At 41.1% G+C, this 13,810-nt stretch overlaps 1 protein-coding gene across 3 annotated transcripts in view; it reads left to right on the top strand.

Moving 5' to 3' along the window:
* Window positions 1-13,810, top strand: part of MYLK4 (myosin light chain kinase family member 4) — an 82,035-nt gene that overhangs the window by 50,752 nt on the left and 17,473 nt on the right. For 2 of the 3 annotated variants that reach the window (XM_045811693.2, XM_087858236.1), the window contains 4 exons: window positions 7,893-7,971; window positions 8,319-8,769; window positions 9,969-10,267; window positions 11,446-11,551. In XM_045811693.2, coding sequence (XP_045667649.1) covers window positions 7,893-7,971; window positions 8,319-8,769; window positions 9,969-10,267; window positions 11,446-11,551 — 935 coding nt within the window. The remainder of the gene's footprint in view (window positions 1-7,892; window positions 7,972-8,318; window positions 8,770-9,968; window positions 10,268-11,445; window positions 11,552-13,810) is intronic. The other variant, XM_045811695.2, reaches the window with a different exon arrangement.

Below are 13,810 nucleotides of genomic sequence, written 5' to 3'. Positions count from 1 at the left end.
CGTGGGAACCACCTGGGGAATGGTTAAAGTGCAGATTCTGATTGGATAAGTGGAGGGCAGGGCTGAGAGTCTCCACTTCCAACCAGCTCCCAGGTTGCTGCTGTCCAGGGACCAAGTTTGAGTAGAAGGGACTAGACAACGAAGGGTTTGGGGGTAGTCATGACTGATTATTTCTATCTACTGAGTTTGGATTACATATTCCAAACGCAGGGACTTTTTAAGAGCTTTGCAGCTTCTCATTGCCTTTCAGAGATAACTTTTTAAAGCTACTTTGTAGCGTGCTTGCAAAATTTGCCGTGCAGGGCAAGATATGGAAAGGCAAACCATGAGGAGGTTAGGTATTTTGCTCAGTGAATCTAAGTTCAAATCTCCGAACCTCCGTAACAAGCCGTGGGACCACACATCACCTCACCTGAGGAAACACTGAGCTCCCCGGGAGCCTCTGCCAACAGACGCTACTTCCACGAGCCAGCCTGTGGGGAGAGGCTGGACTAGAATGCTGATTGCTTACTCAGAGCAGGAGACAGGAGATGGAGTGATAAAAGTGAACCTAAAATAAAAATTAAAAAGCACACTGAGAACACTATGTGAAATGAATGCTTGTAAAACTGTCTGCGGCAGGAAGAAATAGAAGAGTTTTATTAGGTGATGAAAAAACACTGTATACTTCATGTGAAAACATTCCAAGGTTGGGTCTTGTGTAGTATAAAAGAGCAATCTGACTAAGTAAGACTCATTTTATCAAATGAACATCAAGGAGCTGTAATCCCATTTATACTTGCATTTGTATTGGTTATTCTCTCCTCTGTCTCTGTCTCTGTCTCTGTCTCTGTCTCTGTCTCTCTCTCTCTCTCTCTCTCTCACACACACACACACACACACACACACACACACACACGCTGTTGTACTTTCTTGGTAATCTTGCCGCACAGGTTTTGAAGCGCTCAGGTGCTTGCTTTTCTGGTGGCAGAATCCCAAGAAGGCAGAGCATGCCACCATTTATGGTTCTCAGATATACTTTTGTGTAAAGGGCTATAAATAATTCTACACCCTGTGAAGTGGTGTTTCTCCACTTACCCTGAGTCCTCCCCTCTTCTGCTCACCTCCATTTTGGGGGAGGAATTAAATCACTTTCAATTAACTAAGCTTTGACCAGGAAGCCAGGCAGAGGATTTCAGGTGTGGTTGGAAATGCTGGCTTTTTTATTGGCTTGCCCTCCTTGGATACCCCTGAGCTCACTTTTGGAGGGGAGGCTTTGTGGTCTCTGGAGCAGTCTGCCTGAGTCTCACTTCCACACATGTGTCCCTGGGTGGCCGGCAAGGAAGAGGCAGTGGTTTGGGGGATAATGCATCCTGGAGAGGATCAAAGACCCTTGCTGGTGGGTGAGAGGAACTCGGGATTAGGAGAGACACCACGTCTCCAGTGTTATTGCTATCATTCAGAACTGTGGCACGGCAGCCTGGGTGGTAAGAAGGATTCAAGGAAAAAATAAAACAACAAAACAACCCAGAGTGGGAGGAGCTGAGCAGACAGAAGCAGTGGCTCCCAACCTTTATAGTACCTTGGAGTTAATTGTGTGCGTGTGCGTGTGTGTGTGTGTGTGTGTGTGTGGTTGTGCGGTGGGGGGAGGGGAGGATATTAGAAAAAATAATAGTGTGCTGCCCCACCCCCTCTTAGGGATGGAACCCATGCATCAAATATTTTCAAATCCCCCCCTCCCAGTTTTGACCTTGTTAGAACAAAGGAGGGTTTGGGCCTGCAAGGTGGGGGATAGCATGTGTAGCCAACCAAAGTCACGTGCGTAATTCGAGTGGGAAAAATGAGCAGTTATGAGTCAGAGGGCTCAGCATTTTCTGTGTGGGGAGGACAGGAGCGTTGACGATGAGAAGGAAGTACAAAAATATGAATCTGTATAAAATGTATTGGGTAAGCTTATCCATCAGGCATAAGATAAGGAAAAAAACACAATCTATACGATCAAAGTACCTGAGGTGGCTAAACATTTAGGTGAAGATTCTGAACTTGTTCTAACTGCTTCTTCTAAAATCAACAACGGCAGGCTGGATAAAAGAATGGAGGCGAGCCAATGTTTTTAATGACAGAGCTCTCATCCACAGCCTGGCCTGGCCCCTGGGGTGGTGGGCAGATATTAGGGGTCTGCCACCCCCTGACCAGGCTTCATACACCGCCTCAGGACTGAACATATGGCCGGCACGGGCTTGGCCATAGCAAGGCGGTTATTGGAATAAGAAAACCTGAAAGTGTATTTAAATTAAGAAAAGTCTAGTCAATAAGGAATGACCTGATACAGTGCATTTGACCAGTGCTGTTCTCTAGTCAAACATTTCCTGCTAGAGGAGATGGTTAAATGTGGTAGCATGCTCTTTTTTTTTTTAATAGTTCTGCTCAATACATCTTAAAATCAAATAAAAGTAAAATTACCATGTATCTTCACCTGACAGATGGTCCAGTTAGACTTTCCTGAACCAGCCTTTAATTTCAGGCCTTTTTTTTTTTTTAAGATTTTATTTATTTATTTGACAGAGAGAGAGACAGCCAGAGTGAGAGGGAACACAAGCAGGGGGAGTGGGAGAGGAAGAAGCAGGCTCCCAGTGGAGGAACCCAATGTGGGGCTCGATCCCAGGACCCTGGGATCACGCACTGAGCCAAAGGCAGATGCTTAAGGACTGAGCCACCCAGGCGCCCCTCAGGCCTTTTTTTGGATATATATCCTTGAGGAATTCTATTTTCTTGCTTTCTGAATGAAGCACTGTCCATGTAACAGTGGATGCATCGAAGGCTTTAATTTTCCTGGCAGGGTTATTTTCTCAGGTGACTGTTTGATTATCCCTGATGTTCTCAGCAGCACAGGGAGGGGCTGCTTACTGAGTCCTGAGGCCAAGATGAGCACTTTCCCTTCCTGGATCCGGTCAGTTGGATCCTGTCCTGCCTTATTCCACACCAGTCCCCATGGACCATGAAACAGGTTATGGTTCGTGAACATTCTTTTTATCAGCTGGGGACCTCAGGGAGTCTCACTTAATAAGCATGAATCTGAGTGTGCCCTGAAGATGAAAAGAAATAGATTCACTTTACAAATGATTTCTAAAATTATCTTCTATCCTCAAATAAGGAAATGTAGTTTTGGTATTCTGAAAATTCCTCTTTTTGTATTTCTTTTAGGCTCTATTTTTTTTCTCTCTCCCATGATGAGCCCAATCAAAGTTGAACAAAGTCATTATAAATTGTTATCATTTTGCTTTTGTATTTCTAGGCATCAGGTTAAAATTACCAGAAAATGTTCCTTTTGGCATCTCCATGGCAGTCATATGACAAGCCCTCAGCTCAGTTAGTTAGTCATGTTCCATTGTGATGGTAAGAAAACAGTTTTCTGTTGCAACCATAATCTCCAAATCAAGACTGCAGATATCACTCACCATCAGTTAAGTGATGCAAAGGATATGAGCATCGGTGATAGGGATACATTTCGGGTGGTGCTTTGGGAGTTGGGCTTTTCCATGACACAGCCTGATTAAAGAATATTGTTAATTATCATGTGATTTCACTCATATGTGGAACACAAGGAATAGTGCGGAGGACCACAGGTGAAGGGAAGAAAAACTGATGGGGAAGAAATCAGAGAGGGAGACAAACCATGAGAGACTCTGGCCTCCGGGAAACAAACTGGGGATTACAGAAGGAAGGGGGGTGGGGGGGTGGGATAACCGGGTGATGGGTATTAAGAAGGGTCTGTGATGTGATGAGCACTGGGTGTTATACGCAACTAATGAATCGTTGAACACTGCATCAAAAACTAATATGCTGGCTAACTGAACATAAAAAAAGTTAAAAAAAGAAAATAAAAAAAATACGTATATACTCTTAAAAAAAAAAAAAAAAAGAATGTTGTCAGAATGAGGGCGCCAGTCCTGCAAGACTTCTTTCCTTTACTGCACCAAGCATCTCTCGTGGCTTCACCAAGCATATTCAGCACGTTGTGCCGGGGAAACAATGGTGAAGAGAAGGGTCCACATCTCAGTGGGGGGACAGGCATGTCAAGTGACCATACAACACCCAGAAGATGATCACGGCATTGTGGGCGTCCAGAGGGCGCAGTAGCTCTTTTCCTTTCTGTCCTTTGAAAGTTTAAATCCACTTTCGGATGGGTTTTTAAAGTTGATTTTTATTGAAAGGAAATGAAGAGGGATGAGGCAGTCATTCGACAGAACGAATTTTCCTTTTGGTTGTTCCACCACGTTGAGGAGTAGAGTTGTAGTGTCGTACGGGGACAGGCTGTGATCCGAGGTGGGAGTGCGCTCCGCACTAGGTCGGGGGGCACACGCTTCCGGAAGGTTGTTGCCTTCCTGCTCAGCTCTTGTTTCTATGGCAGTCAGTGAAACTGCATGGAGACAAGAGGAGAACGTGCGTACAATTTGTCTAAATGGTCAAAATCGTCATTAAGCAATGAATCTCGACCTCTTAAAAGCACTTTGAAAGAAACGAGCTGATTGTTCAAATTATGTACTTGTTCTTGAACCTGCTCATTAGAATGATTCTTCTCTAAAGCACATATTTCAGAAAATCAGAACCTAAGAAATGGTGTTATTTGGAAGAACAGTCTCCAAAGTATTTTGATTTTGTACTGCGATCGGGAAAATGCATTTAAGCAAATCCCAATATGTTTATTCAGAAATTATGCACATTGATAAGCAATACATGTATATTTATTTTTGTAAATAAATTTAGTATATTACAGATACTTGTAAATTGTATATCTGTCCAATTTTATTCATACATGTTTTACAACATATATAAAATATAAATTTTAAAAGAATGGAAAACAAATAGAAATGAGTTCTAACATTTCCTTTACACAACCTGAAGACTACTTTGGACACACTCCGGCTACATACGCCCCACTTGGGACACCAGTCTAGAAAACTCTACAGAGTGGAGAGAACAGAACTTGTTTTAAAGTACTTGGGCATTTGGGTCTCCTTTCTTCTGTATGTCATTCTAAATGCATCGATGGATTATTATAAAAGCAATGAGTAATTGGTCACAAAAGGAATCCATATGCAAATAAGAAGTATTAATGAAGCGAAGGAATAATGAGTGAATTTGAATGAAATGAAGTCCTCATGCTCATCGTGGTCATCAGTGTGAATTTAGCAAAGGAACATAGTCTCTGACGTGATTTGTATCATTTACGGAGGGTGGTAGTAATCCTTATGGGAACGTCATGCCTAACAGTCCGGTCGTGTCCTCTCTCATCAGTAGAAAATATGTTCACTTTGGAACAAGATACAAGCCTACAGACTTGTGCTTCCTATTTTGCGACTTCTACAGATAACATGGAAACACACAGTAAAAACTCTTCATACTGAAGTTGCTGTCCAGAAACAGGAAAGGAGAAATACAGCTTCTGCCTTTTTGGAAACTCAGTTCGAAGTTCCTCTAGATGTCAGTATTACATAGAGAAATGAAAATACAATAGCCTGTGGCAATGAATAAAGACCTCCTTACATTACTTAACTGGTAAAACATATGTGATATATAATTGACAAAGAAAAAAACCAGCCTCCTCTGGAAGCTGGTTTCTCATATGCCTGGGAATCGACAGCTTCTCCTGTTGGTCAACTCCAACTGCTCTACCCAAAGAATACTAGCACAACTCCCGGACCTTTGCCACCAACACCTGCGTGACCTTAGAGGCAAACGCTCATCAATTTGGTGCTCCATGGAGTCTTACCACCAAATTCTCAATTTTACCTAATTTGATGAACTGAAACTGATTGATACATACCAGTTTTCATTATCAAGTCCATCTACGTTCACGTCATCCAGGGTAAATCCTGAAGCACAATACCTATCCGTCCGGAGTTTTCATTTCGAAAGAGAAGCACCGAAAAACAAAATTATACAATATCTTAAACACAATTTGTAAAACTATCTTATTTGGCTAATTCGACTCATTTTCAAAATTGGACTTAGATTCTCTCTCTCTTGTCTTTCTTCCATGTTAATTCTAATTGTTTGGTAAATATTTATTTCTTCACTCTACTGATGTGTTCCCATTTTATACCCTTCTCTCTTAATCTTCCTTCTTATCCCCTGTGGTACTGGCTGTGCAATAGATATTTGATAAATACTAACAACACACCTTGCCTGTAATCTATTTCTTTCTAAGTGATAGTACAACGTAGTAGTTAAGAGCACAGAATGAAGGAGACAGCTGACCAATAATCCTGGTTCGACCATTTCGGAACTTTATAATGCTTGGAAATTACCTGATTTCAGTATAAAGTGTGGCTAATAGTATCTATCCCAAAGGGTTGCTATGAGGATCAACTGAGTTAATAATATGCTTCGAAATGTGCCTGGTATGTAGACAGTGCTTAGTGTATATTAGACATCATCATCATTGACATCATCGCCACCACCACCGTCACCCTCATCATCATCATCATTATCACCATGACCACCAGCATCATCATCATCACCACCATCATCATCACCATTGTCATCACCATCACGACCACCAGCATCATCATCATCACCACCATCATCATCACCATTATCATCACCATCACCACCATCATTACTATGTCCTAGTCACAGGGCTAAGTGCCAGAGATTCAAAGATGAATCAGTCTTTCTGCCCATTTAAGCAAGGCCTTCAGGCTAGTGGGAAATTCATGGGAAAATATGTTTTTTAAAAGTGTTGCCAGTGATGCTGGGGTGGGTGCATGTGCCGTGAGCGGAGGAGAAAGCAGCTGGCTTTGCCTGAGGAAGTTGAAGAACTTTTGTCCCACACTTTCACTTAGGAGAGGAAGTTACAAACTCTGAAGCTGTAATCTCTAATTTTGGTTTTCCACAGATTTACTAAACATACCTTTGTGTTTCTGAAAAATGGAAATTCTCTGAACCTATGAGACTGCCCTTGGATTATTTAAAAGTACAGTAGCGGTCTGTCTTGATGTCCCTGAGCTGCACTTAAACATGACGTTTCATGCTTGCAAGTGACCCTAAGGCAAATTCTGGTCCTTTCCGAAGAAAAAAAAAACCCAGATTCTTTGGACATCCATACAATTTCATTAATTTATAAGGCACAACGGCAGAATTTGTGATAACTTGGGTGGATTGGGCTAATGTTTACCTTTTATGTGGCATTTAAGAAAAGTTGGCCAAGCAAATTCAGAGAAACCAGAACTGTGAGAAGGATGTTTATCTGCCTAGGAAAAAGGCCATCTGTTCTAAGCCATATGAAAGCTCATTTATAAAAGCTTACTTTAGTCTTCTACTTTCTGGCTTACAAAACCTATTCACACAGATCCTCTCATTTTCATCTGATTTATATGTGAACTATATCAAGACAATATAAACAGAAGTCAGAGGTGACATACACATTATCAATATCCTTTAATCCATTCATGAAGATGGGCCTTCTTTTACAAACTATGCCAGAATTTAACAGAATTTCTTTTAGAGTAGTGATTTCATTTGTTTTCAAATATTGTATTCTATACGCTTTCATTAAATAAGACTGTCCTGTCCTCTAACTTGCTATTAATTTTGGTGTTGTTTGTGTGTGTGTGTGTTTTTTTTTTTCCTGTTTTTGAATCACGTAATACAGTGGTTTTCAATCTGGGATAATTTTGCCCTCCAGGGGACACTTAGCAATTTCTGGAGACATTTTGGATGTTACAACTGGGAAGGAGGTATCAACGTCATCTGGTGGGTAGAGGACAGAGATACTGCAAGACATTCTATAATGCTCATGACATTTTCCACAACAAAGAATTATCCACCCCGTGTGTCAGTAGTGCTGAGGTTGAGAAACCCTGATGTAATTAATAAGTGACTTCAATTATTCAATTGTGTGTCCACAGGCTAAGGAGAAGCCACGGTCACACCCTGGTCTGAAGGAAACAGCACCTGTCAAAGGCAAAAGGACATCGGCCCTCACAGGTAACATCTTTAGAAGACCAGATATTTATGCATGAAAAAGGCTCTGTTGTCAAAGTCCTGTTGTCATTGGGTTCTTATTCAGAAGAAGTTACATGCTCATAAAGCACTGTGTTGGGAGAAGCGCTGTTTGAATGTCTTTTATTTGGTTGGCTTTGGGTCCTACTAGTTACAAACTAGAAACTCTTTGGGACCCCAAATGTCAGTCAATTGGTCGTGTTCACGTCTACTTTGCTTTTCAAAAGCTTTTATCTTCTGATTAAGAGAAACCTGAATAGAAATGCCATTATGTGAAGCCGAAATTATACTGATCGCATGCATCCTCCATTAAAATATTTTGTGGCTTTTAGAGAGATCTTCCCAGAAGAACCAACCCTCCTCTGAGAAAGAAAAGGTTAATAAACTCAACGAGAAAAATTCTGAGAAGACCAATGCCTCTCTAGTTCAGAGAAGTTTTGCCACATTTCGTACAGAAAGACCACAAGACGAGGTAGAAGATTTTGCTCTAAGAAGTTCCATAGAGCCAAGAGAAAATATAGACACAAGAGACATTTCGAGCACACAGAGACTGAACAGACAAGAAAGTAATAGTGCTGGAGATGATAAACAAGCCACTGTGGATAAAAATGAACATCCAGTGTTCAAAGGAGAGAAAAATGGGCTTTGTTCTAAGGAAGATACTAGTGAAAGCGAAGTTGAGATGAAAGGAGGGCCAGCAAATGCAAATGATACAGTGTTGGACAAGTGTTCAAATAAAAAGCAGTGTGTTAATAAAACCAATGGCGATCGATTCTGTGAAAGGTAGGCTTTAAAGCATTGCACGCCTACAACTGATGTTTTTGGTAGACCTATGTGCCATTGCAATTTAAGGCCATACCAAAAGGAGAAGTGAAGTGAGTTTTTAAAACAATGGTTTGAAAACCAGTTTCCCAGCTGGTTTTCCCCAGTGGGTTTTTCTTGGTCCTGTCTCTTGCCATTACTTTTTCTTCTTGCCTGTGACATTTTCAGGCATTTTTTACTGTTTTCTTCTACCAACTGTAGATAAAGATAATGATTATTATCAATCAATATTTTTAAAAGGTTAAGTAAGAAGTTCTGGTTTTTAGCAATATAAAGCACATCCTTTCTAAGATCAAGAATTGAATAATGAGATCAGATTTATCTGTAAGTTAAGAAATTAATTCTTAAATTATACATAATAAATTGGCTATTTTCCTAGGATATTGTGAGGATTGAGTAAGAAGTAGATTATCGAAGGACCCTTCCTCAACTGCAAAGTTTCACATATAAGTTCAGATAATTATGTAGCCAATCACAATTAATTACTCTACATTGTGATGGGCCACAGAATCTATTTGGAACAGAGTATTCAAATATCTGTGTGTTTCTTAGGGAATTAAGATATAATTTTTATTTCATTTATTAATAATGGATTTGAAACCTAATCATGGAGAAGTCTAATTTTTGAAGAATTAAACATAAAGGAAAATGTTTTTTAAGAAAGCCCATCACTGCAAAGATGTGTTTAGTAAGGTAGTAAGGTAAGGAGCTGTTAAAAAACTGAAATTAGTTCAATTCTTTCATCGATACAGGTTGACTCTCCCTGCTGTTAATATTCAGAGAGATGATTATTTCCTTTAGTATATTTAATTTAGTAATCTCTCTCTTCCATAAGAAAAGGAAGTGAAAAAAATGAAGATCGAATTAGCTAGGTATAAAATGACTGCTTTTGTAAAGGGTCAGTGGAATAACCTGGGGTCACCATGAGGTCGGCAGGGAGAGACCCTGGGATCCTAGGTATCTATCTATACCAGTTCCTGTGCTGCTTTGTTTGATGCAGAAGCGTACTGCCCCATTTTATCCCAAATGCTGAAACAGCAACTCTATCGTGAAGCTTCACCAAAGCACCATGTTCAAGAAGCTTTAGTGCTAAGAATTTTGACCATCTGAAAGTTATCTCCGTGAAACGTTGAGAGCTGCAGCTGGATTTTATTTTCCAGGTGTATCAGCAACATAAAAGCCATTGCCACATCCCGAATCCCGGAACACCCAGCCCTAGCGCCCACTTTCCAGAATGCTGAGCAGGCAGAACACACTGGCAGCAGCAAGCGGAGGGTGACCGAGGAGTGCTTCACCCAAGAGGACAGCAAAAAGAGCAGAATAGATGTAGTGAGTCCAGGTGAAGGACACGCATTTAGGACACAGAAAACCAGACAAGCCCAGGGGGGCTTACAAGGCAAACCCCTGGAGGCCGCTGGAACTCAGACCTCCAGACAGCAAGATCTGGTGGCCCCATTGGGTAGGAAATGGCTTTTGTTTTAGCCTTTTAAAGCTTCTTAACCTTTTCCAGCAAGCATTTCCAACTAAATTTCACTTAGCCTAACAGCCTGAAGGAGACAGAATGCCATACTGATGCCATTTGTGTATGTAATTCAATCACTTTTTTTTTTTTTTGGTCTGAAGAGATGAATGCCACCAAGAGAATTCTTTCATGACTTCTTTCGTTTTCAGCATATTTATGGTGTGAGAGACGAATGTCTATATCAAATCAGATTCCTGGAGACTTCTATTATCTGAATTCTTAAAAATATTAACACTTGGCAGAATGCCTTCCTAGCACAAGATAAGTGCTCCAGAATTACATGTTGAATACATTTAAAGTTCTGAAAGCAAAGTTATTATCTACTCACCTCCCCTTGTATCCTTGTATGCATGTAAGAAGCTGCATGCAGTAGATGCTTAAATACGGAATAAATGGGGAAATGAATAGGCTCGCAGAAAGCAAACCACGGAAAAACAAAAAGAATGCTGGAAGAATATTACTGAGTTTGTGTCTTAGAGCCAATCATGACGTGGACTAGAGTTAAAACACTTAGACCGAAGGGTGGGAAGTGGGAGAAATTTGAGAGCTGCAGCGTATGTACTTAACCAGTTTCACTGGTTGTTTTATTTCCAGCCAGGAAAAATTCATCTTTGTGCCTTACAAGTGTCTTAAATAAAGGCTAAAAATATTTTGGAAAGTAATACAGAATAACATCAAACATTACAATGACATGAAGAAACTCTTAGATCCTTCTCTCTTTGCTTTAATTAAAATAATGGACCTTATCGGTGATGCTTTAAAAAAAGGGGGGGGGCAAACGCTTTCTTATCTTCGAACTTAAATGGTTTTGGGCTTGGGAGAGTTATCTGTATGGAGTATATTGGGGTTAGAGATTTTCAACTGTTGTGACATTTCTAAAAGTTGACCTGAAGATGGTATAAACCATAGTTTCATGATCCTGACATTCTTTCTGAAAGATGTCAGGTGTCACCTTCATGAATTACAGACCATAATGTGAAATAAAAACATATATTCCCTGGATCATTAGGAATCAAATAGATGGTCCATTTTACTTTATTCTGAGGCCCAGTCTTGGTGCCAGAAAGAGGTCTGACTGCTTAACAAATGGCCCTTCTCTTCCTCTCACCACCTAGTTGATGTCCCGGCTCCTCCCGCCCCGTTCAATCACCGTATCGTGGCAGCCAAACAAGCAGCCATCAACAGCTTTTATACTGTGAGCCGAACAGAAATTTTAGGAGGGTGAGTATTGCTCCATTTTAACACGCTTTCCACAAAAGAAGAGAGTTTTCAAAGAGGCAGATCCTGAGGATTTCATAAATGTTGCCAGTCTTGACTTGAGAAACAGAAACATCATAAACAAGCATTTTAAAGAGATTTTAAGCATTTCTGAAAATCGCTACTGATGTCAGAAAGGTTGATGTGGTGACTGTGACTGAAATCCACATTTATTATCTGCTTTACTTCCCATGTTGTAATGTCTGAAAGTGGGAGAAACCCCAGTGAGTCACCCGAAGGTTCAGAAGCTTTCCAAAACTTGAAAATGGAGACACAAAATATAGAGATGAGTGAACACTGTGTGTTTCTTGTGGCATGTATTAAATCTTTTTTTATCATTGTCGTTGGTTTTCCATTTATGTTGTTACTGTATTAATTAGTATTATCCATTTCTATTGATTGCCTCCATCACCGAAGAGTTTTTTTGAAGGATGTCTAAATACACCGTCTCTCCCTGAAGAAGGAAGAGTACAGCCCATCAGGGACCAAATTTATTACTGGGGGATATTCCTTCCTCTTCTACGACAGTCACCATCGCCCTTTGATATCTTATAATTTAAAGTCTAAATTATAAAGTTTCCTACTGTCAGCATATCTACGTGAAATAGCAAAAGGAGGCAGAACACTTAAACCGCTATACACGAAGTTACTTACCAACACATGGAAAACACGCGTAGCAACTCCAGTGCGTGTTTCTGCATTTGGTCATTGGGGGTGTGGTCACTCTTTGTGAAGTCCCTTCTTCCTCGTCCTGCTCCGTATTTCTTTAGCCCTCCACCATGGGGCACCACCTGAATGCTTTACTCCTCAGCCTGCTGATTCTAGAGAACTCCCCTCGAGACTGTGAGGAAGGGCAAAGAGACAAATGGGAGCTCTGAAACTCGAGTAGGTGCCCTGGGGGTCTTCAGCATCACTGCACCGAGTAGCTCATTTGGGTGGTCGGGGACTTCAGTGGCAAGCCAGCCACTGTTTCTCTGAAGAAGAGTTATTTGCAGAAGACACTTAGAGACAATTCCCAGGGCATTTTCTTTTCCTTTCCTTTTCTTTCTTTCTTTCTTTCTTTCTTTCTTTCTTTCTTTCTTTCTTTCTTTCTTTCTTTCTCTTTCTTTCTTTCTTTCTTTCTTTCTTTCTTTCTTTCTTTCTTTCTTCCTTTCTTCCTTTCTTCCTTTCTTCCTTTCTTCCTTTCTTCCTTTCTTCCTTTCTTCCTTTCTTCCTTTCTTCCTTTCTCTTTCTTTCTTTCTTTCTTTCTTTCTTTCTTTCTTTCTTTCTTTCCTTCCTTCCTTCCTCCCTCCCTCCCTCCCTCCCTCCCTCCCTCCCTTCTTTCTTTCTTTCTTTCTTTCTTTCTTTCTTTCTTTCTTTCTGATTTATTTGTTTTAGAGAGGGAATGCACAAGCAAGGGGAGGGGAAGAGGCAGAGGGAGAGGGAGAAGCAGACTCCCCGTCGAGCAGGGAGCCTGACACGGGGCTCCATCTCAGGACTCTGAGATCATGACCTGGGCCGAAATCGAGAGCGGGATGCTTCCCCCGTGGAGCCCCCCAGGTGCCCCCAGGGCATTGTCTTCATCAGTAGCCACATGTGAAGTGGCTGCGACTGTGTTCACGGACTCCGGTAAAGAGACTACATCTGGAATGGTAGTTGGAATGAAGGTCCTCCCCTGGCGTATGTTTACGGGAATGTCATTCTTCGAGACCCGCCGGTTTGTGCACGGACGTAGCGGAGTTGAGTGGGATCTCAACTGAGTCGGCCACCACCCTGCCTCTGTCAGGCGTTGCCACCATGCTCACCTCTGCAGTCCTCCAGGAATGTGGTGGGCCTTAGGGTCCCGATGTTGTTCGGGAAGCTTCCCCTGCGTCCCCCACCATGATAGCCACACTGCACAAGAGGCGCCCGTGTTCTAGTTTGCCAAATCAGGAATCGAAGCAAGAAGTCACATTTTAAAATTGTTCATGAGTTGCATTTCGGTATGTGTAAGAAGCTGTCCTTCAAAGTATATATAAATTTATATCCAAGCTAAATCGTCAAAAATCTCATAGGTGATTATGTAATATATATTTTTTATTATGTGTATCTCTATGCAATAGTGTTATTACTTTATTTATATGCGGTTTCCAAAAATAATTTTACTTGCCTGACCTCAGCCTATATTGTTCATATGCTTACAAAGCCTAGCTTAGTCCATTCATATGTATTCAGAAGGATTCTATTTTTTTCTATAACAGAAGT

This window comes from Ursus americanus, chromosome 32 (assembly GCF_024610735.1).
Source record: "Ursus americanus isolate L20-20 chromosome 32, mUrsAme1.1.p, whole genome shotgun sequence".
NCBI lineage: Eukaryota > Metazoa > Chordata > Mammalia > Carnivora > Ursidae > Ursus > Ursus americanus.
Note: the sequence above shows the minus strand (reverse complement) of the source record. Positions and strands in the feature narration are given on the sequence as shown.